We start from the raw sequence: 22837 nt of genomic DNA, 5'->3' as shown, positions 1-22837 counted from the left end.
AATTTCAGTGTCTTCCTCCTTCTCTCAGTAAGCATTGATTTATGAGGACCTGGATGTAGACGGACAGTTTGTGATTGGGTGTATTGCTCTCTTGTAGAGAATTTACTCCAGATCACCAGAAAATGATTTCTGAAGCTCCTCCGGTCATTAGTTTCCGTTAGGCAGCGCTTTGCGGCCAGGCTGCGGTGCCACCGCGCACGGGAAGGCTCCGCGGCGCCTTTCCTGCTCTCCCGCTGAAGCCACTCAGCCTGGGCTCCCCTGTGCGCCCTCCTGGCAGCGACTGTGTCTGTGCAGCAGCGAGCGTGTTTTTACTGACCACATGTCCTAAAGTTCTGCCCATCTGTCGGTCACTGGGGCTTTAGTGCTGCTAAATGGCATCCTGGCCTGCATCAGGAGCAGTGTGGCCAGTAGGACAAGGGAGGTTATTCTTCTCCTGTACTCAGCACTGGTCAGGCCACACCTTGAGTACTGTGTCCAGTTCTGGGCTCCTCAATTCAAGAAAGATGTTGAGGTGCTGGAACATGTCCAGAGAAGGGCAACGAAGCTGGTGAGGGGCCTGGAGCACAAATCCTATGAGGAGAGGCTGAGGGAGCTGGGCCTGTTTAGCCTGGAGAAGAGGAGGCTCAGGGGTGATCTTATTACTGTCTACAACTACCTGAAGGGGCATTGTAGCCAGGTGGGGGGTGGCCTCTTCTCCCAGGCAACCAGCAATAGAACAAGGGGACACAGTCTCAAGTTGTGCCAGGGTAGGTATAGGCTGGATGTTAGGAAGAAGTTCTTCACAGAGAGAGTGATTTCCCATTGGAATGGGCTGCCCAGGGAGGTGGTGGAGGCACTGTCCCTGGGGGTCTTCAAGAAAAGACTGGATGAGGCACTTAGTGCCATGGTCTGGTTGATTGGACAGGGCTGGGTGCTAGGTTGGACTGGATGATTTTGGAGGTCTCTTCCAACCTGGTTGATTCTATGATTCTATGAATCTATGATTCTATTGGGGTGCGGTGGGTGTTGTTCCTCTCCTTCAGCAGGTTTCCATCTCTCTTTGTTACCCATGGTTAGGTTTGGCTTTGTGTCTGCTCAGGGGTGGGTGTGTGTGCCTATTTTTCTGTTTGCATCTTTTTATGAGTGGAATTTAACTGTGTTTATGGGAGTGAGGTATGCAACACTAAGTGCTGTCTCTTTGCCTCGATTTGCATGTGAATCCAGGATATTTTTCTTTCCTGGTGGGCGATTTTTGAGTGAATAAATACGCAGAGGCTATGTGCCTCATGGACAGGAAAGCTGTGTTTCATTCCTGTAGTCACAAGAGAGAAGACATAAAATGTTCCAAAAATAATTAATGCACATCCAAGCCTTATCTGGATGGGAGAGTGCCTTGTGCGTGGTGGGTATAAAACACCCTGTTGTTTATAAGCAACAAATGGAGAGAGGGAGCATTAAAAGTTCTCTGTTTGTCCTCTTTTGGTTATTTCTTGCTTTGAGCAATGAATATTAATTTATTCTGAGGTGATACTGCTGCCAGCCTATGTGTAAGGTTCAAAGCAGGCATAGCAGGGTTGCCCATAGCTCCTGGGCAGACAGATGAGCCACAGCATGGCCCTTGCCTGGTCTCTGTTCCAGCTGTGGCTGTACGTGGACATTCTGCTGGCTGGGGACATGGCTGCTCAGAGTGTCCTCTGTTGGGAAGTGGGGAGAGGTACAATTGAACTTTGTTTGGACTCCTCTTTCTTCTACCTGGCCCTGTCTGGAAGAAACAGCACCCACGTTTTCTGAGAGAAAGGGCTGTTTGTGATGGCTGTTCTGTTTGCTGCTCCTTCATACATCTTCACAGAGCATCAAATACCTCCACATTTCTGTTTGGCCTCTATTTATAAAGGCCCCTTGACCTCAAACATAATTAGTGACTCTGTGAGCACTCTGAGCCCATTTTCATGCAAAAACAGGTTAACAGGGATCTCTGTCACTGATGGAAGCTAGCACCAAAGGAAGGAGATCATTTCACACCTCTCAGACTCTTGCAGGATATTTGTCTCCTCACGCTTTTAGTTCATGAGGTAAGTTGGAAGGGACCTCTGGAGATCATCTATTCTACCCCCTCCTGCTAAAGTAGAATCGTCCTCAGCAGGTTGCCCAGGATTACAATCTCTAGACGGCTTTGGAATCTCTCCAGAGAAGGAGACTTCACAACCTCTTTGGGCAGCCTGGTCCAGTGTCTGTCACCCTCGGAGTAAAAATGGTTTTCTTTATGTTCCAGTGAAAAGTGCATTTTACTGCTACTAATTGACTCCTAGTGTTAATAGATAAATAAAGGAGAAAAGAAAAAGCCAACAAACCAAAACCTTAACCCCCCCCCAAGGGCTCTGAATTCCTTATCTTAGATGATGGGAACAGGAACCCAGTAGGGAATTTCTCTAGACAGTGCATGGTTCACTCAGTAGGGTTCCTTTCTGTTAGTCCTTTTCACTCACTTCCATTTCACAGTCATTCAAGAGCTATGTGTATTTTTCTCCCCCCCTGAGTCAAATCACAAAGAAAGCTGCAATCAAGCAAACTTTTCAGACACACTCTCTGGAGACTGGCACAGTGAGGTTCAAATAGGTTCAAGCGAGAATAAAGTGGGACTGGACGGAAGGAGGACAAGCATTTTTGGAGGTAAAAATCGAGCAAATCAGACAGTGGAAAGTTTCAAAAGTTCTTGGAAGGCAAATGGTTATAAAAGCAATGAAAAGGAGAGCCAGGTTGTGATAAGAAAAGTAACATGGAGGTCAGGGTGAGTGCAGTTTCGGACAATACATGGGCTACACTATGATTCTGAAAGAAAGGATAATGATTCACCCTGCTAAAGGATTTGTGTGAGGAACAAGCAGTGGGGAGTTAGAGGCTTTTCAGTTCCTAGAAGATTCCCACAATGTTCCTGCCTGATTTTATTGCCATACTTGTAAGGGTTTCTAGATGTACAGCAGTGAAGGTTACTCCAGCTTGGAAAGGGAGTAGCTCTACTAAGCAGATAGAGACTTTTAATTACATATTCCAGCTGGTGAGAAGATGTTATATTTTCCAGCATTTCTTTCCATTGACTTCACAGAGTTCACAGGATGAAATCCACCCTTCTGCAAGATTAGCCTTGGGTTTCCTAATTACTTCATAGCAAGTGTGGTTAGAACGAAGACTGAGAAGCTCCTTGTCCTCTTCCACCTATGATCTGTAGTCTTATGGGCCAACAATATCCCATGGAGTAGCTACATCATTTTGTTATCAGAAATAATGACATTAGAAAACTAGTTGGGTACTTCAGCCAGTGTTGATTTAGGGTTTTGTTTCTCCTGCTTAAAAGCAGACACCATAATGGAATAGAATCGTAGAATCAACCAGGTTGGAAGAGACCTCCAAGATCATCCAGTCCAACCTAGCACCCAGCCCTATCCAGTCAACTAGACCATGGCACCGAGTGCCTCAGCCAGGCTTTTCTTGAAGACCTCCAGGGATGGTGACTCCACCACCTCCCTGGGCAGCCCATTCCAATGCCAATCACTCTCTCTGTGAAGAACTTCCTCCTAACATCCAGCCCAGTAGTGTAAGAAGCAAGTCACACATACCACCACTGACCACCAGCAAAGCTTGCAGCTGCACAGATTTGCCAGTCTCTGGGTTCGTGTATAACTGTGCTTTAGATGAAAAACCAGAGCCCACCACTGCTGTGGCCTCCTGATTTCTTTGTAATTGTGTTTCAGGGTACCAGATCTCCTGGGAGGTGTACAGCAGGAACGAGTCTCGGCTCGCCCGCACACTACCCAACACGACGCTGGAGTACAAGATCACAGGGCTGGCCTCTCTCACCACATACACCATCGAGGTGGCCGCTGTGACCGCAAAAGGGAGCGGATGGGTCACGTCCTCCACCATCTCATCTGGTGTGCCCCCAGGTTGGTGACGCTGCTTGAAACGTGGCTGATTCTTCATACTTGTGTGTTCCAAAGATGACAAATTGGTTTGGCTCGGGAATCACAGAACAATCAAAATGATTTGATGTATAAAGCATTGGACACAATTGACGTTTAATTTTTAAGGAGAATGTTCTATTTTAGTGTGTTCTAAATCATGTTGAGATCATAGAATCTGTCAGGGTTGGAAGGGACCACAAGGATCATCTAGTTCCAACTCCCCTGCCATAGGCAGGGACACCCTACCCTAGAGCAGGCTGTCCACAGCCTCATCCAGCCTGGCCTTAAACACCTCCAGGCATGGGGCCTCAACCACCTTCCTGGGCAAACCATTCCAGCCTCTCACCACTCTCATGCTCAACAACTTCCTCCTCATGTCCACTCTGAATCTCCCCGTCTCCAGCTTTGCTCCATTCCTCCTAGTCCTGTCACTCCCTGACACTCTAAAAAGTCCCTCCCCAGATTTTTTGTAGCCCCCTTCAGACACTGGAAGGCCACAAGAAGGTCACCTGGGAGCCTCCTCTGCTCCAGAATGAACAGCCCCAACTCTTTCAGTCCGTCCTCATAGGAGAGCTGGTGCAGCCCTCTGAGCATCCTCGTGGCCCTGCTCTGGACACACTCCAGCATCTCCACATCCTTCTTGTAATAGGAGCTCCAGAACTGGATGCAGTACTCCAGGTGGGGTCTCAGCAGAGCAGAGTAGAGGGGGAGAATCACCTCTCTTGAGATGTTTTCATATGTTGAGCAAATAAGCATGTCAACTGCCTAAACAGTATCTTTAATATTATTAACAAATATTACTAAACTCACTGGCAGTTGGAAATCACCAGAAAGTTGAGGTGTTTAATACAAATACAAAACCAAAAAACAAAGCTTGTAGGGAGGGCAGAAGGCATGGACAAAGTAATAAAGTGAATACAATACAGAATCTCTTGACATTTACAAAGTGACATCAGAATGAAGCCTGAGCCAATTGAAAAAATGTTGCTTTTGGGGGAAAATAGAGTTTGGATGATGTTAAAAGGTGAAGGTTTTTTCATTTGTAAGTACTATGGCTTATGTCACCTATGAGAGGACACTTGTGTAATGAAACTAAAATCTTATTTACAAGATTTGGGAGCTGTGTCCTGAGAAAGGTTTGGAAGGAGGTAGTCCTGTGCTGCATTGTCTGAGTTAACCACTTGGTCACCTCTAAATTTACTTTTATTTGTATTTTGGTTTTAAAGTTCTACATTTTTCCTTATCCAGTATAGAAAGCAAACTAAAAAGCCAATTCATACCTCAAACAGGCAGATTCCATTACTTTATGGGTTATAGAAATAGAATCTTCTAAAGAGGAGCAGCTAATGTACATTACTGATGGTAATCATGGAATCAGTCAGGGTTGGAAGGGACCGCAAGGATCTTCTAGTTCCAAACCCCCTGCCATGGGCAGGGACACCCTACCCTAGAGCAGGCTGCCCACAGCCTCATCCAGCCTGGCCTTAAACACCTACAGCCATGGGGCCTCAACCACCTCCCTGGGCAACCCATTCTAGGCTCTCACCACTTTCACACTGAACAACTTCCTCCTCACATCCAGTCTGACTCTCCCCACCTCTAGCTTTGCTCCATTCCTCCAGTCCTGTCACTCCCTGAGAGCCTAAAAAGTCCCTCCCCAGCTTTTTTGTAGGTCCCCTTCAGATCCTGGAAGGCCACAGGAAGGTCACCTGGGAGCCTCCTCTTCTCCAGACTGAATAGCCCCAACTCTTTCAGTCTGTCCTCACAGCAGAGCTGCTGCAGCCTCTGAGCATCCTTCTGGCCCTTCTCTGGACAGACTCCAGAATCTCCACTCTTGTCCCAGGTGCTCCAGAGCTGGATTCAGTACTCCAGGTGGGGTCTCAGCAGAGCAGAATAGAGGGGGAGAATCACCTCCCTCAGCCTGCTGGCCACACTTCTGATACAGCCCAGGCTCTGCTTGGCTTTCTGGGCTGCAAGTGCACACTGCTGGCTCATGTTGAGCTTCTGGTCCAGCAGCACCCCCAGGTCCCTCTCCTCAGGGCTGCTCTCCAGCCACTCTCTGCCCAGCCTGGATTTGTGCTTGGGTTGCTTTGACCCAGGTGCAGGAGCTTGCACTTGTATTTCTCCTTTCTGTTGTTTTTCAACTTTTCTATATGTGCCTTGAAACATGTTTGCCTTACTCTTCCTTAATCATAGGTAATTGTGACCATCTGTAGACCAGATCAATGCTATGTTCCCTGTTGTTAGCCAGATAAGAGCATTATCCTACTTGGTCAGGGTTAGTTTATCGATCATAGTTCCCACAAATGTGAAGTAAGAATCAAGAAATATTGTGTGTCTGTGCCTGCTTGAAATATCTGCCAAAAAAACTGCTCAATTTTTACCTGTTGCATTTGCTCATAGCACCACATTGTGAATGATTGCTGATTATAATAGTCATTTCCATTACTTTGGAATCAGGTTCTATTGGAAATTTGTTCTAAACAATCTATATTTAATCTCTTTCCCAGGCTTGCTTTTGTTGGGAATTCAGATAACATTAAAAATGTAAATGCTGTTGTAAGCTTGACTGATGTGAGGCAAAGCTCCAATTGGGGCTGCAGGTTTTGCCTGGTGAAAAGTGGTTTGGGCTTAGATGATGTTTGAGGTCCCTTCCAAGCCAAACCAGTCTGTGATTCTGTGAATAAATCACAAGATCTTCCCTGCAGACTACTAAAAAGTTTGAGTCCTTTCTTGTTGACACATTAAAATCATATATGCTCTGAGAAGTCAGTCACCATTATTGTCATTTAATTCCAGAGAAGCAGAAGTAACAGTGGAATTAGGTGACTTGGCCAGTGACTGGCAGATCTGGAGCTGGGAAGTACCTCCCTGCTGTGCCACCACACTTTGTCAGTCATGCATTTTCTCTGCAACAGTAGCTGTAATTCTGTAGATGGCCTTTTTCTTTCCTCTTTGATCTGTGAAAATGCAATTCCTCACCAGAGCAGCAGAAGTAGTGATGCTGGATGTGATACTCTGTCAAAAATTAAACCCAACCCCACAGCTATTTGCTATACTGTAATTGTTACCAGGGTATATTTTATGCCAAAACACTAAGCCTCAACCTCTTGTTTCTGTTTCTCCAGAACTTCCAGGTGCTCCATCCAACCTGGTGATTTCCAACATCAGCCCTCGCTCTGCCACGCTTCAGTTCCGGCCGGGGTATGATGGCAAAACTTCCATCTCCAAGTGGATAGTTGAAGGCCAGGTAGGTCCCTGACAAAAAAGCTCTTAATAAAGTTTCTGAGTGGTTTTAAAAGAGTCTAAATAGTGAATTGTTGTTTGCATTGCAGTTTTTGTTTAGCTTTGGATCAAAACTCTTCATTAAATGGCCTGGTGGTAGCTGTCTTGCGGGGGAGGTTCTGGAGAGGATGGAATGCAAAGGATCTTGAGAGGCTCATCTGAGAAATGTCTGTGCAGTAGCCAGTGAGGAAAGGGTCACAGGAATGCTGTAACTTCTATTCAAAGGCACAAAACTAAAATGTGATATATATATAGTGTGTGTATATATATATATGTGTGTGTGAGAGAATGCTTATCCCTTAAATAATCCACACGGATTTTAGTAAAGCAGCTTTGCTTATGTTCAGATGAACACCAGATGTGTCATAAGCAGCACATACAGCAGAGCTAAGTCCATCTGTTCCTTTACAAAAGGATTTGTAACCTGTTTAGGTTCTGCTAGGTGTGCTTTCAAACCAGATGCAAACCTGCAATCATTATCTGAGAGCTGGAAGTATAGGAAGAAGTCGCTGAACAGCAGAGCTACCATTATTCATGAGGTGGAGTGTATTTTTCTATCTCATACTGGAATATACTGAGGTTTTCTATCTAGGCCTCTAGATATGAATAGGATGAATTCTCTTCTTCATCAGCTTTAGACAATATCCCTCTTTCTGCTGTCATTGTGCCTTGAAGGAGTTACATATTCCTCATTTGTTCTCCTGACAGATGAGCTTTGCTTCTTCCTTTCCACCCACAAGATCTTTATAAATAATATAATCTGTTTTTTCAGACCAACTGTTGGACTTCTTAAATCACCAGCACCACTTAGACATGTTGATACAATCACTTCACTTAGTAATGAGATTGTTGTGAACAAGTTGGTACATTTTTGTGCCATTTACATACACATTATTGCATATTACAGAATTAAACACTCAAATCCTATAATACAGTAGCTTGGCACATCCTGAGAAGCATTTTTGTGCTGAAGCACCACATTGATATTTCTAGGAATTTATTTCTCAGTTGCAGAACCCCCACTGAAGTGAAATAAATTTGAATGCTTTAAAACTGCTTCTTTTTCTTCATGGTAGTAATTACCATGAAGTTCATCTGCATCCTTGAAGAGCCCTGGTTACAAATAGTGATTGAAGGGTTCTTGGTGTGTAGGGAGAGAAGGGAGGCTCCTTCATGTTCACAATCCCTCACCAACATCACATTCGTTGCTAGAAAAGTCAAAGGGTTAGATCCTGGGTCCAGGAATATTTGCTCCGTTGCAGGAGGAAGCACAGCCCAAGTCTTTGTGGAGTCTGGGTAGTTCTTCTCACGTAGCTACTCTGCAGCTTTCTTCTGCACCACACTTCACTGTATAGCTTTGGCACAACAACAAATGCTGTTCCAAGTGGATTTTGAAAAACAAACATATAAAAATTTGTTGCTCACATGATTAACAAAAATCTTTTTTCAGGATGCAGAGGAATTGGTGACTCCTCAAGGATATAGCAAATCCTGTTTCCAGGATGACAGCTGCATATAATCCTTTGTTCACAGCCCCTTTCTGCCAGCACTTCACTCAAACTCTTTCTCTCTTAAAGTGCAATTTCACAGCACCTTTAGTCAATCTAAACTAGAGCTCTCATTGTCCTGCTCCTGTTGCCTCTCCTCGTCCCTATCACTCTTGACAAGACTTTCTAACTTCCTGCCTTCTGCACACACTGATTCTGCTGTGATCATACTCAGCCAGATCAACTCTGCACAGACTGTTTGTGTGATCAGAAGAGCATCATTACAAGAACAGGGGATGAGAACATGATAGTAAGAGAAGAGGTGAGGGCAGGAAAGCCTCCATCCTGACTTGGATCTAACACTTGGACCTGCCCTCTAGACTTCACAGCTTTTCCTGCCTAAATGCACACAACTTGTCACAGAACAGCTGCTAATGCTGACCAGTGTTTGCTTCTGCCCAATCCTGCCTTTCTTGTAGTCTGTTCTAAGCAGTAATATGTCTGTGCTGGGATGCAGACTGATGTTGAAACATCCCTATTTTAGTGCAGACAACCATACATAATTGTTTCTCAGGACTATGTTGGATTAAACAGCAGTAGTTATGCCAAAACTAAAACAGTATTTTCCAAACACAAAATATTGGGAGGATTATTTTTTTCCTTCTGGATCTTTCCATTCACTGGCCCATGTATAGTTTTTAATAGCACTGTTAACTGTTTCAAGCCTTAACATCAAATTAAAAACCACTTAAGGTGCGGTTTTGCATACTATGTTTTTAAACCAGGTAATGTTTCCAAGTGATAACATCACATTCAACTACAAAATACTTATCTCTGTGTTCTGGTGTGCTTTACAATTACTCAGGTGCAGGCACTACATCTCCACCCACCTGCAAAAGTATTTAACCATTTGTCTTTGTGAAAGGCCAATGGTCAAATGGGTGTATTAGAAGGAATGTGGTTAGTAGGTTGAGGGAGGTTCTGCTTCCCCTCTACTCTGCCTCATCTGGAGTTACTGTGTCCAGTTCTGGGCCCCTCAGTTTGAAAAGGCCAGGGAACTACTTGAGAAAGTCCAGCATGGAGCCACAAAAATGATTAAGGAAGTCAAACCTCTTCCTAATGAGGAGAGATTGAGGGAGCTGGGGCTTGTTTGCTTGGAGAGGAGGAGACTAAGGGGTGACCTCATTCATGTTTATAATTATGTAAGGACTGCCAGGAGGCTGGAGCCAGGCTCTGCTCAGTGATGCCCAGTGACAGGACAAGGGGCAATGGGTGGAAGCTGAGGCATAGGAGGTTCCATGTGAACCTGAGGAAGGATTTGTATACTGTGAGGGTGACTGGGCACTGGAACAGGCTGCCCAGGGAGGTTGTGGAGTCTGCCCCTCTGGAGATATTCAAAACCTGCCTGGATGTGTTCCTGTGTGATCTGGTATAGGAGATCCTGCTCTGGTAGAGAGGCTGGACCAGATATCTCTCGAGTTCCCTTCCAGCCCCTGACATCCTGTGATTCTAAGTTTGCAAAAAGGTGCAGAGTAGCTGAAAACAGCTCATAGCTTGGGAAAAGAATATGTAGCAGTTTACAAAGACCTTGTACAGCATGATCCCTCCTGGAAGGTGAAGAACTGGATTGATCTCCCAAACAGATCCATTCCCTCTGTGTTGTACTTCTGTTGATGAAGTCGTGCCATTACCATGCTCTTCATCTGCGTCCTCCTCTGTTTGTACATCTGGGTGATGGCTTTACATTGGATATCACTTTTATATTGTGTCTTCTTTTCCATCTCTACAGGGATTACACCCTTTACTCTGAATATCCTTACAGCAAAAACATCAGCTACTTTATATATACACACACACAAGCAACCTGCCACAAATGTCTTTTTGGGTCTTTTTTTGGTCTTTTTGGGTCTTTTACATGGCAGAAAGCTTCCTTGATAAGGACAGGTCTAGAAAATGTTGCAAGTATTCCATTTTGGTTAAGTGCCATTTTTGAAGTCTGAGACTTCAGGAACGATTTGGATGACAAATGCAGTTGGGAATTCCAGCTGACATGAAATTTTGTACATCTGGCCTTGGCTTCTGCATTTTGTGCTGGGGTGGAAATTCTTGGGGGCCACTGTGGAAAGAATTCTCAGTTATGTCAGCGAACATGAGAGGAGAATCAGGTCTTTAAGGTTTTAGTGTTGGCAGACACTAGTACCAAGTGTTAAAACTCTCATCCCTGTGTTTCTAGTGAGGCTACTCTCAAGGGATTTCTTAAAAACCACTAGGCTGTGTATTTTCCACCTTCACATTTGGTCTCAGAGGACTGGAGGAAACTGAACTTTCAAGCAGAGAACTACAGAAATGTACCAATGGTGCTCTAACAATAGTTTTGACACTGTTTTTTCATGGCATGAACTATGGTCTAGAGAAGAGGAGATAAGGTAATATGAAGGTTCTGGTGACACTTGGTTAGAGGGACCAGAAGGAACTGTCTTGTGGCATTGACACCCACAGGTAAAGTGTTCATCCCCAAAAGAATTCCACTCCATACTTCTAATCATGCTGTACTCTCAGATGCAGTTAGAGTACATACTGTATTTTTCTTCTGGAAATTTGCAACCAAGAATGACTATGAATCCATGCTGTTAGTCATGTGGTTTCATGTTTGTGCTGGCTGCTGCAATCCAGTTGCAAGTTATTTTTCCCACACTGGATTTTGCCTTGAGTTTTGTCAGGAGGAGTACATAAGTGACATGATCATGACTACCTTGGCTACTTGATCCACAGCATCGAACATTGCTGTGGGTGGTTAAAAAAGCTGGGTTAACTTCTGCCAGGTTTGGTGGGGTTTTTGTCTGGTGATTAATATAGTGTGCAGACAGCAAAAGATCTCTGGAATGGTTGAAGGCAAATTATGAGAAGGTATTAGAAATCATGGAGCCCTGAGTGTATGGGCTAATTGTGGAGAGATTTTGTTTAAAGCCTTTCTGCTGGTTTTAGAGAGATTTTGTATGAGTGTCATGGTGAGTAGTAGCAGAGTTTCCAAGCAGTGAATCCTTTAAATTATCACTGTATTCACTTGTAAAGCTGTTGTGAAGGTTTGGGTGTTCCCTGCCACCCCACACTTTAGAAATCACTCAGACTAGACTCAGCCAGCTCTGGGAATATGAATGAATCTTATATTTACAGCTTGGCACAATATACAAGCAGATATTTACAGTATATACACTTATATACAGAAATATATGTGATAAAAGGTAATACAGAAACCTGAGTCCCCAGGAGGGGCTCTCAACCACCCCTTCACCTTCCCCCTACCCCTCTCAACCTTACCCCAGTCCCAAGGAAGAATGGAGGTTTGGCCAGGGGGTTAGGAATCAAAGTGGATTAGTCCAAAGTGGAGAGTGAGGTTAGAGAGTTAGATGCAGCTCAGCCAGCAGCCCCAGTGAGAGTGGTAATCTATGTTTTTATTTCTTGTTCCTATACTTCTCAGCAAGCCTATGAGTGAAGTAAACATCAGCATTGTTTTCCTTTTACAGCCTGTCATCAAATTCTTCTCACCAAAACATTCTAGCTAGGCTCAAACTAGCACAGCTGTGAATTGGGAAAGTCTTTGTAACCTTAACCACAAATTTATCTGGTTTTGTGGGTTAAACCAGTGACCCAGATAGGATTCATCCATTGTACAAGGTGATTCTCCCGGTGTCGTTTTTACTTCAGAGCTGGTAAATAAAGTGTCTGAAACTCTGACAATTTTATGCCTTTGCCAATCTTTAAATCAAAAATGGCTGAATCGATTTAAGGATTTTGTAAGGAAAAAAAATTGCACCCAGGCTGACATCCTTTCAACCAAATTTCTCCCAAAGCGGTTTCAAATGCGTGAGTTATGGACTGCTATAATGAAAACTCTGACATATGGTGAACTATAGTGGGACACAGGGTACCTCTGTAATGCACAGAAACGTTGTGTTTTCCTTTCCTGCACTTAGGGCTTCATAACTGCTCAAAATTTTGCAAGCATCACTCTCTGGTCCAAAATACTGCAGCAAATTATGGTGAATTTTAATCAGTCCAGTTCTGGGCTCCTCAATTCAAGAGAGATGTTGAGGTGCTGGAACGTTTCCAGAGAAGGGCAATGACGCTGGTGAGGGGCCTGGAACACAAACCATATGAGGAGAGGCTGAAAGAGCTGGGGGTGTGCAGCCTGCAGAAGAGGAGGCTCAGGGCAGACCTCATTGCTGTCTACAGCTACCTGAAGGGAGGCTGTAGCCAGGTGGGGGGTGGTCTCTTTTTCCAGGCAACCAGCAACAGAACAAGGGGACACAGTCTCAAGTTGTGCTGAGGGAAGTATAGGCTGGATGTTAGGAGGAAGTTGTTGGCAGAGAGAGTGATTGGCATTGGAATGGGCTGCCCAGGGAGGTGGTGGAGTCGCTGTCCCTGGAGGTGTTCAAGCAAAGCCTGGATGAGGCACTTAATGCCATGGTCCAGTTGACTGGCTAGGGCTGGGTGCTAGGTTGGACTGGATGATCTTGGAGTTCTCTTCCAAACTGGTTGATTCTATGATTCTAGTCTTGGTTTACTTTCAGGCACAATTCTGCAACTTTGCTCCTATAGTGCATGCCATTAGAAAATGCTAAGTGACTTTATGAAATATGTCCTGTTTTCCTTTTTGGAAATGGAGAAAGTAATGCACAGGGAAGTGAAGGGAGCTGACATATCACTTCCAGTTTTGCTTTATACTGTCTCATTTTTGTAATAATAAATGAATATGCCCTTTAATTGCACATAATGCCTTGGGAACAGTTGAGAGAGATGGGAATGAAGATGTGCTAACTTGTGATGGCTGATCATTACTGAGGATTATATGAAGTGTCTCAGTAGACATAGGTGGTTTTATTGTGGCAGTCTTGGGGTCTCCTGGGGATTGTGGTCCTGTTCTATTGAGAACTGTTAAGATGCAGAGTGCATTCTTTAAGTTATTATGTCGATGGTAACAAAAAAGCAGCTGATGTTCTCATTTGCCTCCTTGTCCTTGTTTTGGCTGGGACAGTTAATTTTCTCCCTAGTAGCTGCCACAGTGCTGTGTTTTGTATTTAGTGGGAGAAGGATGTTGATAACATGCTCATGGTTTACTTGTTGTTAATTAGTGCTTGCCATAAGTTAATGGTTTTCAGTTTCCTATGCCCCTTCAAGCCAGCTGGTGCATCAGAAGTTGGGAAGGAGCATTGGACAGCTGACCTGAACTAGCCAGAGTGATACAGAACCATAGAATCAGCTGGAGTTGGAAGGGACCATCTAGTTCCAACCCCCCTTCCATGGGCAGGGACACCTGACACTAGATCAGGCTGGCCACAGCCTCATCCAGCCTGGCCTTAAACACCTCCAGGGATGGGGCTCCCACCACCTCCCTGGGCAACCTGCTTCAGGGTCTTCACCTTCATGGTGAAGAGCAACTTCTAACATCCAATCTGAATCTACCCATTTCTGGTTTTGTTCCATTCCCCCTAGTCTTCTCACTACCTGATGTCTTAAAAAGTCCCTCCTCAGCTTCCTTGTTCCATACCACAGAACATCATGCCCAGTATATAAACTGGAGGGAGTTGGCTGGGGATGGAGGGGGACAGATTCCTGCTTGAGCATTGGTCAGCAAGTAGTGAGCAGTGGTGTTGTGCATCACTTGTCTCTCCTTGGGCTGTATTACTTTGTCTATTTTTGTATTATTTAAGTTAAGGTAGAATAAAGTAGAATCAACCAGGTTGGAAGAGACCTCCAAGATCATCCAGTCCAACCTAGCACCCAGCCCTGTCCAATCAACTACACCATGGCACTAAGTGCCTCATCCAGGCTTTTCTTGTTGGTTTTTTTTCCTTTCCATTAAAATTGTCATTTGAGTTATTAAACTGCTCTCATCTCCACTCAAAAGTTACACTTCCCTCCCCCCCCCACCCCAGTTCTCATCCCCATCTTACTGGGAGCAGGGAGGAGTGAGCCAAGCAGCTGCATGGTGCTTGGTTGGTGGCTGGAGTGGAGCCATGACACTCCTAAAGCAATGCACACCTGAGTACAGGTGCATCTGTCAACAAGCCCAGTCCTCCTCTGAAGGTTGCATACACTGTTAACCAAAAATCACCTACAAGAAAGAAGCCTCTAAATGAACTTTATTTTATGCAGAGCAGCTCGTAGTGGACTCTCTTGCCCCTCAAAGGATTCTTTTATCCTTACCACTGCCCGTAGTTCTTTTCGCCCTGTGGGAATCTCTTTGTACTCTGATTCTTGAAACTGATACGTTTCCTCTGATCTGACATCAGAGTGTTTCAGCAAAAATAATTTCCTTTTTCCTTCAAGAGCTTGAAACTTGGAATCTACTACAGATCTTGCAGCAGCTGAAAATACAGGAGCCCATCACTGAAGGTTCGCTTTGCAGACACATTTCTGAGGTTATTGCTAAATAAATGAAACTTGTTTTGAGTAACACCAGCTTAGAATTGCTCAGCTGCACAAGTCAGAGTTCATGCAGAAGTCCCCAGGCTGTTCACTGGGGTACCCTACAGCCCTTCACCCTTCAATCATCTCTTTGGAAAAACAACCCAGCAGCACTCCCTTGAATGTACTGCTGATTTCAGAATCAGATCTAACCCTTTGAGCTAAGCTTCCCAAATGCTGGCAGCATTATAAGGTCTTATTGTAACTCAAGCAAGTTCCTCACCTATTTTCCTTAAAGTCTTTGCCTGAGTCACGGAGCTGTGCCTGTGGTAGATTTTCTTACTGCTTCTCTGTCGCTGCCTTTCTGTAGAAAATGAGTCTGAAAGCAGTTAATTGGGACTGCCTGTGCTGCTGCTTTGCACAGGGTCCCTCATCTCCCCGTACAGGTAGTGGCCACCTGCTTACCAGCTGGCTTCTGAGCTTGGAAGCAACCAGCATGCCAGGCCATTTCCTTGTTGGCTACAGCCAACATTCCTACCAGGGAGAGCATTCACAACCAGAAAGCTGTCTCCTGGGATGTAACTTTTGAGGGGCTTGCTGTAGTCCTGGATGTGTAGAAGCTTTTTCCTGCTTTTCAGTCAGTAGAAAAAGAACCTTAATATTTCCATCTTTGCAGCCAGCTGGTAAATGTAGAGCTGCAAAACAGGCAGGGGGTTTTGGACACCTCTCAAGCTTGACTCAATGTCAATTGTTCACAGCCCTGTGGGCCTTTGAGTCTGAACCATGTGGTCCTTAATGTGTATTAATGACCTGCCTGCTGCTGCAGAACAATTGAAACCTGTGGCCTCTTTTTTTTTCCTCCTGTGGTCGTGTCCTGTCTCCCCCCTGGTTTTTTTTATCCCTTTTATTTTTTTGGCTATGCAAGAAATATTTTTAAAAGCTCTTGCTGTCCCTAGAATACAAAAAGATAACTCACTCACTACTGCAGATTATTTGCAGCCTCCAAAGCACTGTGGATTGTTGCTATACAATTACTGCAGCACCAGGAGGTGATGCTGGTAAGAGCAAGGAATTCTACCAAAAAAAAAAAAAAGGGTATTTACTGTAGACTTTCTATAGTATTAATCAAAACCTCTTAGTCATACAAAAGTGTTCTCTGTTTCCTTGATTAAAATCAACCTTCTCTTCCTCTCTTTGTTCATCTAGGCTTAGTTTCTTGAAACTCTCTTTGTTCTCAGGTTTCAGTTTAGGGCTGCTCTGTTTTAACCCTGCAGACCTGTCTCAGCTTGCTTCCTTTAAGCTTCTGCATCCATGGGTTTTCCTAAAATTTATGAAAGTCACTTGGGACTGGGAATTTTAAAAGGTCCATAATCTTCACTGGCATCTGTTTTATGTGTCGTTTGATGTGTGGCAGTGTCCTCGATAACCAACAGAACTGAAGAAGCCCATTAAGACTTGTAAACCCTCATAGTATCAGTCAGACCAAAAGGATCATCTAGTTCCAACCCCCCTGCCATGGGCAGGGACACCCTACCCTAGATCACAGAATCAACCAGGTTGAAAGAGACCTCCAAGATCATCCAGGCCAACCTAGCACCCAGCCCTACCCAGTCAACCAGAGCATGGCACTAAGTGCCTCATCCAGGCTTTTTTCAACACCTCCAGGGACAGTGACTCCACCACCTCCCTGGGCAGCCCATTCCAATGCCAATCACTCTCTCTGCCAACAACTTCCTCATCATATCCAGCCTATACTTCCCTCAGCCAGATCAGGCTGGCCAGAGCCTCATCCCTCCATGAAAGCAGTTCTCTGCATGGAAGATCACAGAGGCTTTTTTTCTTTTCTTCCACAGTGCAATGCAGAACTTATTTCTTTGGCCTAATTTTCCTTGTGTCATTTCTTCATGAACAAACATAAATATGCAGCACATGGAGTCCTGGGTGAGCCAAGAACTAAAACATCTATAAATAAATCAGGCTGCTTCTCCTGAAGGGGGAAACAAGCAAAATAAAAAGTGAATGAAACCTAATTTTCTATTTGAAGTACTTGGGGTATGTTAGACACTTTGGGCTATGTTGCCCATCGAGTGCTTTGACAGTGTCTATGGCTGTTGCTGGTATACAGAACTCGTAAGGGATCTGTTTAAAAAAGATTAAAGGAAATAGCTCTTTACACAGTGGGTTGTGAGCTCCTGAAATTTGTTGCTACAGCAGTCTGTGGGAGTAGATAGTGTCAGTAGGTTAAAAAAGGATTAGGCATCTTCATGGATATTAAGTCTGTAAATAGACACTGAAGGGAATAGCTGCGGGTGGACTCTCTAATAGCCTTCAGCCTGTGCTTGTGAATACCAGGATAGAGTGAGGGATATGGACTGCAGGAACTGCCCTATGTGGTAGGGCAGACACAGCAGAGAAAATGAGCACAGTGCTAGGGCATGGGATCGGGGAATATTGGCTGAGATCCCCTGTGTTTCAGCACCTGTGAATCTCCAAAGTGAAGCCCAGCCTTCTGTCACCTCTGCTGTCTCCTTCTCCACTCTTTTACTGTGGCTCTTGCACACAACTCTACCTGCTGATGCTGCCATCTTCCAGGGTCCCAGGGCAGACTCTGGCATTTCTGTTATGCCTTGTCGACTTCCCTTTATGGCCTGATTCATCTTCGTTTTATCTCCAGAAAGCTGTATGGGAAAATGCTCTCGATGCTCATCACCATTTTGTCCCTTCTAACAGTTCCAGAACTGAGAAACTCTGTTGGGCAGCATGTTGAAATTAATTAATACAAAGGATTGTACATGGCAAAGTCTGGTCTAAGTGCAGAACAGCAGATGAGGTTAAAACACTTTCATTTGTTGACTTTGTTCATGTTTCTCTGTCTTCAGTTCTGTGGCATTTTACCTCCATTGAGACTTGCTTAGTATGCATCTGTTCCTGAGAGTTATTATCAAGGTTATTTTTCATTTTGTTATATTACTACTTGATGCTTTTGTATTGTGGCAGTGAGATTGAACAGGGCATTAGTGCTCTCGTGGTATTTTCTGGAATGGATCTTATTAGAGGATCCCAGTGAAGTCCAAACAAGTACAAAGAAACTTGCCTGACTTGGCTGTGTTGTTGCTTAACAAATAATTAGTGCCCTGTCATATAAAAGATAATAACAGCTGGATCATATGCATTTAAAAGCATCTGTCCTTCCTCTGCTGTAATGACACACATTGCAAAAGAGGTTATATAGTTCTTTTGTATTTGTGTGTGTGTGTATATATACATATTAAATAAATACATATTAAATCTGGTTTCTTTCTTTTCTGTGTTTCCCATGTACAGGTTGGTGTACTGGGTGATGAAGAAGAGTGGGTAAACCTTCATGAGGTGGAGAATGAACGTGATGCTCAGATGCTGGAAGTACCCAACCTTACTCCTTATACTCATTACAGGTAAGAACAGCAGGTAATTAGCTGCAGCTTGGAAAAAAAAAAGTCACTAGCAGTATGGAACAGCTTTCCTAACCAAGAACAGCTGGCTGTGTTTTATTATCTGAACAAAAGGGAAAAGGTTTGCTGTTTTCATAGTTTATGCTGAAAATTACCTGTCTGATATTGTTAATTGTAATTTACATACAGCGCAGCTTGTAACATTAAAGAGGAAATCCAAGTGCACAGTGAAAGGCTTTGATGAGTAACTGATACCCTGTGACTTCCTTCATCTAAAGGATGTACCAGCCTAACATCACTCAGTGACAAATCAATTGTAGTTAAACTGATGGAGACTTGTAATTACATATTTACATCAATTGAAACATCATTTCATTGATTTAGCTTAATTTGGTAACATCAGCTACATGAAACCTTTGTTTATAAGAATTTACCAAGTTAAGCTTAATAGATATATGCAGTGCTCAAACTGATTGGAGTGAATCTACATGATGGGTCCACCCCAGTTAAGCAAGATTGATTTTTTTGAATCAATTCAATGGAAATGATGCGTTGCCTTAGTAGAGACAAGGTTTGAGAATTTGAGATACTCAATCCTAATGAAAAATACTGTCCTGGAATAGCTTGCTAATGCAAAGGCTGGTTGCAAGGAGTAGAGTGGCAAGTGTTAAATCAGCTTACTAGAAGCTTGTCCATTTTGAGCAGGCTGAAGGGACCATTAGCTAGGCTGGGTGCTGTTGTGAGCTAGCACAAGCATTTCTCTGGGGATTTTGGGCTATGCCCCCAACAATTACTTGGTTCAGCCAAGTAAAGCTTGTAGAATTTATGACTAATTCAGTGCCCGAATGCTAATTTTCTTCCCTTAGCCAGAAGCCTGGGAAGATACTTCATTTCTCACAAGCTCTCCACTGAGGTGATTTACATGTCATCCTCAAGAGCTAAAAGCTCTTGGAAAAAAATGTGAACTTGAACAAAGATTTCTGATGCAAAGGTTTAGGAAAATCATCTGTTGGATCCTCAAAGCTGCGAAGGCAGAGGCAAATAGTGAAGCATAGGTCATGCCTGGGTTCGATATTCAGTGTCCATGCAAACCAAGACAGACTTCAATATCTAGCAGGTGTATCAAGAAAGGTCTTTGGGATAACAAAAAAAGTGAGGAAGTATATGAAGAATTGGAGGTGGTTGGTTTCTTTGTGTAATTAAACTTATGGGTTTATTTTACTACTGCATGTGGGTGTTGGTCTATTCTCTCCAGTAACAAGTGATAGGATGAGAGGAAATGGCCTGTAGCCAGGTGGGGTTGGTCTCTTCTGCCAGGCAAGCAGCAACAGAACAAGGGGACACAGTCTCAAGTTGTGCCAGGGGAGGTCTAGGCTGGATGTTAGGAGGAAGTTGTTGGCAGAGAGAGTGAGTGGCATTGGAATGGGCTGCCCAGGGAGGTGGTGGAGTCACCGTCCCTGGAGGTGTTCAAGCAAAGCCTGGATGAGGCACTTAGTGCCACAGTCTAGTTGATTGGACAGGGCTGGATGCTAGGTTGGAGTGGATGATCTTGGAGGTCTCTTCCAACCTGGTTGATTCTGTGATTCTATGATTCTAAGTTACACCAGGGTAGGTTGAGTTTGGACATGAGAAAAAACTTCTTCACTGAAGGGGCTCTCAAACACTGCAACAGACTCTCTAGGCAGGTGGTTGAAATCCTCATCCATGGAGGTGTTTAAAAGATATAGAGATGATGTGCTGAGGGACATGGCTTTCCATGTCTTTTCCAAACAAAGAAAAGACATGTCCATGTCTTTTCCAACCAAAATAATTCTATGATTGTATGTCCCATTACTCTCCTGTACTCATTGAATTCTGGAGTGATTGAGGTTGTGCTGGCATCTTTCACAAGCAGTTCTCCACCAGTTATTTTTTTCTGTGGCAAAGCAGCTCCTTGAATTTTGCCTTGGTTTTTTTGTTTGGCTTCCCCCCCCCCCCCCCCCCAATACATGCAGAGATCTGAGCTTTTCCAATGCCATTTCAGTGTAGAACAATTTTAGATCAAATGTTTAAATGTAGAAAGTTGTTGCCAAGTGGATTTGTTGTCTTCTGGTCAGCGATAGTCGCTGCCCACTGAGGAAACACATCATGAGAGCTTGTTATCGGACCACATCGTTATCAGCCACCTTCTTTGATGTATTCTGTGCCAATGTTAGAGGCCAAAATCAAGGACAGTCTTTGTTTAATGTCTTTTCTTTAATGCATTTTCTTAGGGAGATCAGAGCAGATAAATAAACTGTGTTGACTTACTCACCCTTTTCCCAAGCACAGTCATTAGGTCCAAATATTAAGTGTTCAGTACGAACAGGTCATGTATTTGTCTGCTAGTGCTGGGTACCTCTAATTGCTTGTGACGGGGGGAGAGTGTCTGAAATGTGCAGCACATCTTAATTATTTTCTGCTTCCTGGAAAAGTGGGGGGGAAAAAAAACAACCCCCCCCCAAAAAAAAAACAACAACAAAACGATTTCTCTCAATCTGTTGTGACCCAGTAGGGATTTCTGTTGCAGCAGAGATGGTTTCAAGCAGACAGGGTATTTTTTCAAGACACATATCCATATTAAATAACTTAATCTTTCTTCTGCAGGAAGGGTGAAAATGCAGCACAGGGATAAATCAGCTTCTTTCAACCAGTAATTGAGGGGAAATGTTATCACTGGTGTATTTTTTATATTGACAGGGAAGGGGAATATCTGAAGTTTGATATTTTAATACCTTTCTGGATGTATTGTATGAGCACTGCAAAAGAAAATCACTTACTGCTGGCATAAGCTCATCAGGCTTGGTATAATTAACATAATTTTCTCTCACAAATACCTAAGTTTCTAATAGACCCTAAGCTAATCTCATTTTCATTTTTTTAATACCTGAGAGGATCTGAAAGCTGTTACCATCAAGCATTCAGCAGTGAATACAGAGGGGATCTGCATGCAACGACCTTTGTGGAATGTTCAGAAAGACCTAATTTGTATTTTTCCATCTTTTTCTTTTTTTTTTTTTGCCTGTTCTGGAAAGAAAGGCACCACTCACTCAGCTGTTACAGCATGCACTGCATCTTTCCTCTGCTCCAGGTTCCGCATGCGGCAGGTGAACGTGGTGGGTCCCAGCCCGCTCAGCCAGCCCTCCCGTGTCATCCAGACATTGCAGGCTCCACCAGACGTTGCTCCTGGGAGCGTCACCGTGCGCACGGCCAGCGAGACCAGTCTGTGGCTGCGATGGGTGGTGAGCCAGTGAGAAGGACCAGGGGACCCAGTGGAGCTGGGTGGTGGTGCTTGGGATGCGGCTGCTTCCCCAGGGTCTCAGGGCAGCTCTCCAGAGTGCCTTTTCTTTACGTTCAGCCTGAGGAGTAACAACAAAATAATTTCCTTTTTCCGAAGAGGCGGAAATCCGAGACTTACCTTAAGTACCTTATTAATCACGTAAATTGCCTACTGCCACTATTTCTGCCGCTTCTGCAGGGGAATATATGCCTGTGTGTAAAACCTTGGCTTCTGAGATTCTCTAGCATCACAGTCTGGGTCAATATGTGGGACAGGAATATAATGCTTGAGCCAATTTGCAGTTTCCTTAGGGCTGAGTTGTTTGCTTTGCGCAAAGCAGCCCCCAGAAGGTGCAGAGCGGCCGTTGGCAATCATCCTGCAGGCTCTGAGCAGCCATGGTTCGAAGGCAGCAATGCCTGCACATTACACCCCTGGAGGAAGGTTATATTTATGGGAAAGGCTGAGGAGTTATGTGATGAAACATAGCAGGAAATGATTAATTGTGAAGATGCAGTGATTGATGACGTTGTTGTGCCCCTTTGACTGTCTCAGTTACCTGCAGAGCTGCCACGTTGGGATTTACTTGGCAATTAACCTGCTCCAGAATGGTTTTTCTTCTCCCCTGTTAGGCAGAATTTTCCACTGGGGTTACTGCACTGTGAAGTTGATGAAGCACAGGTTTCCTTTTGCCCAAATGTTGGCTTTTCTGTGCATAAACTCATTACGACTGGAATTCAAAATTGGGCTTTAAAAAAGTATATATAATAAAAAGGAGTTTTTCTCCTGTTTATAAAGGAAAAAATTCCAGTTTCTCAGTGGGACATTGCATTAAATTCCAAACCTTGAAGTAAAAAAAGAAATAAAAATCAAAGTAGAAGGTGTGGCCTCACTACCCATAGAAAAGCCATTGCAGTTCATTTGATAGCACCCACATAACCCACTGGTGCTTTTACTGTGTGAGAAGCATGCCCATGTTGTTAAACCTTTAGC

The 22837-nt window shown here is 44.1% G+C and overlaps 1 protein-coding gene across 7 annotated transcripts in view; it reads left to right on the top strand.

The window, feature by feature from the left end:
• The window catches only part of SDK1 (sidekick cell adhesion molecule 1), a 510565-nt gene that overhangs the window by 394064 nt on the left and 93664 nt on the right, over nucleotides 1-22837 (top strand). For all 7 annotated transcript variants that reach the window (XM_064153645.1, XM_064153646.1, XM_064153643.1 and 4 more), the window contains 4 exons: nucleotides 3729-3920; nucleotides 7067-7188; nucleotides 18443-18552; nucleotides 21659-21809. In XM_064153645.1, coding sequence (XP_064009715.1) covers nucleotides 3729-3920; nucleotides 7067-7188; nucleotides 18443-18552; nucleotides 21659-21809 — 575 coding nt within the window. The remainder of the gene's footprint in view (nucleotides 1-3728; nucleotides 3921-7066; nucleotides 7189-18442; nucleotides 18553-21658; nucleotides 21810-22837) is intronic.

This window comes from Pogoniulus pusillus, chromosome 13 (genome assembly GCF_015220805.1).
Source record: "Pogoniulus pusillus isolate bPogPus1 chromosome 13, bPogPus1.pri, whole genome shotgun sequence".
NCBI classification, from domain to species: domain Eukaryota; kingdom Metazoa; phylum Chordata; class Aves; order Piciformes; family Lybiidae; genus Pogoniulus; species Pogoniulus pusillus.
The sequence above is the reverse complement of the archived record's forward strand: the minus strand, read 5'-3'. Positions and strand labels throughout refer to the sequence as shown.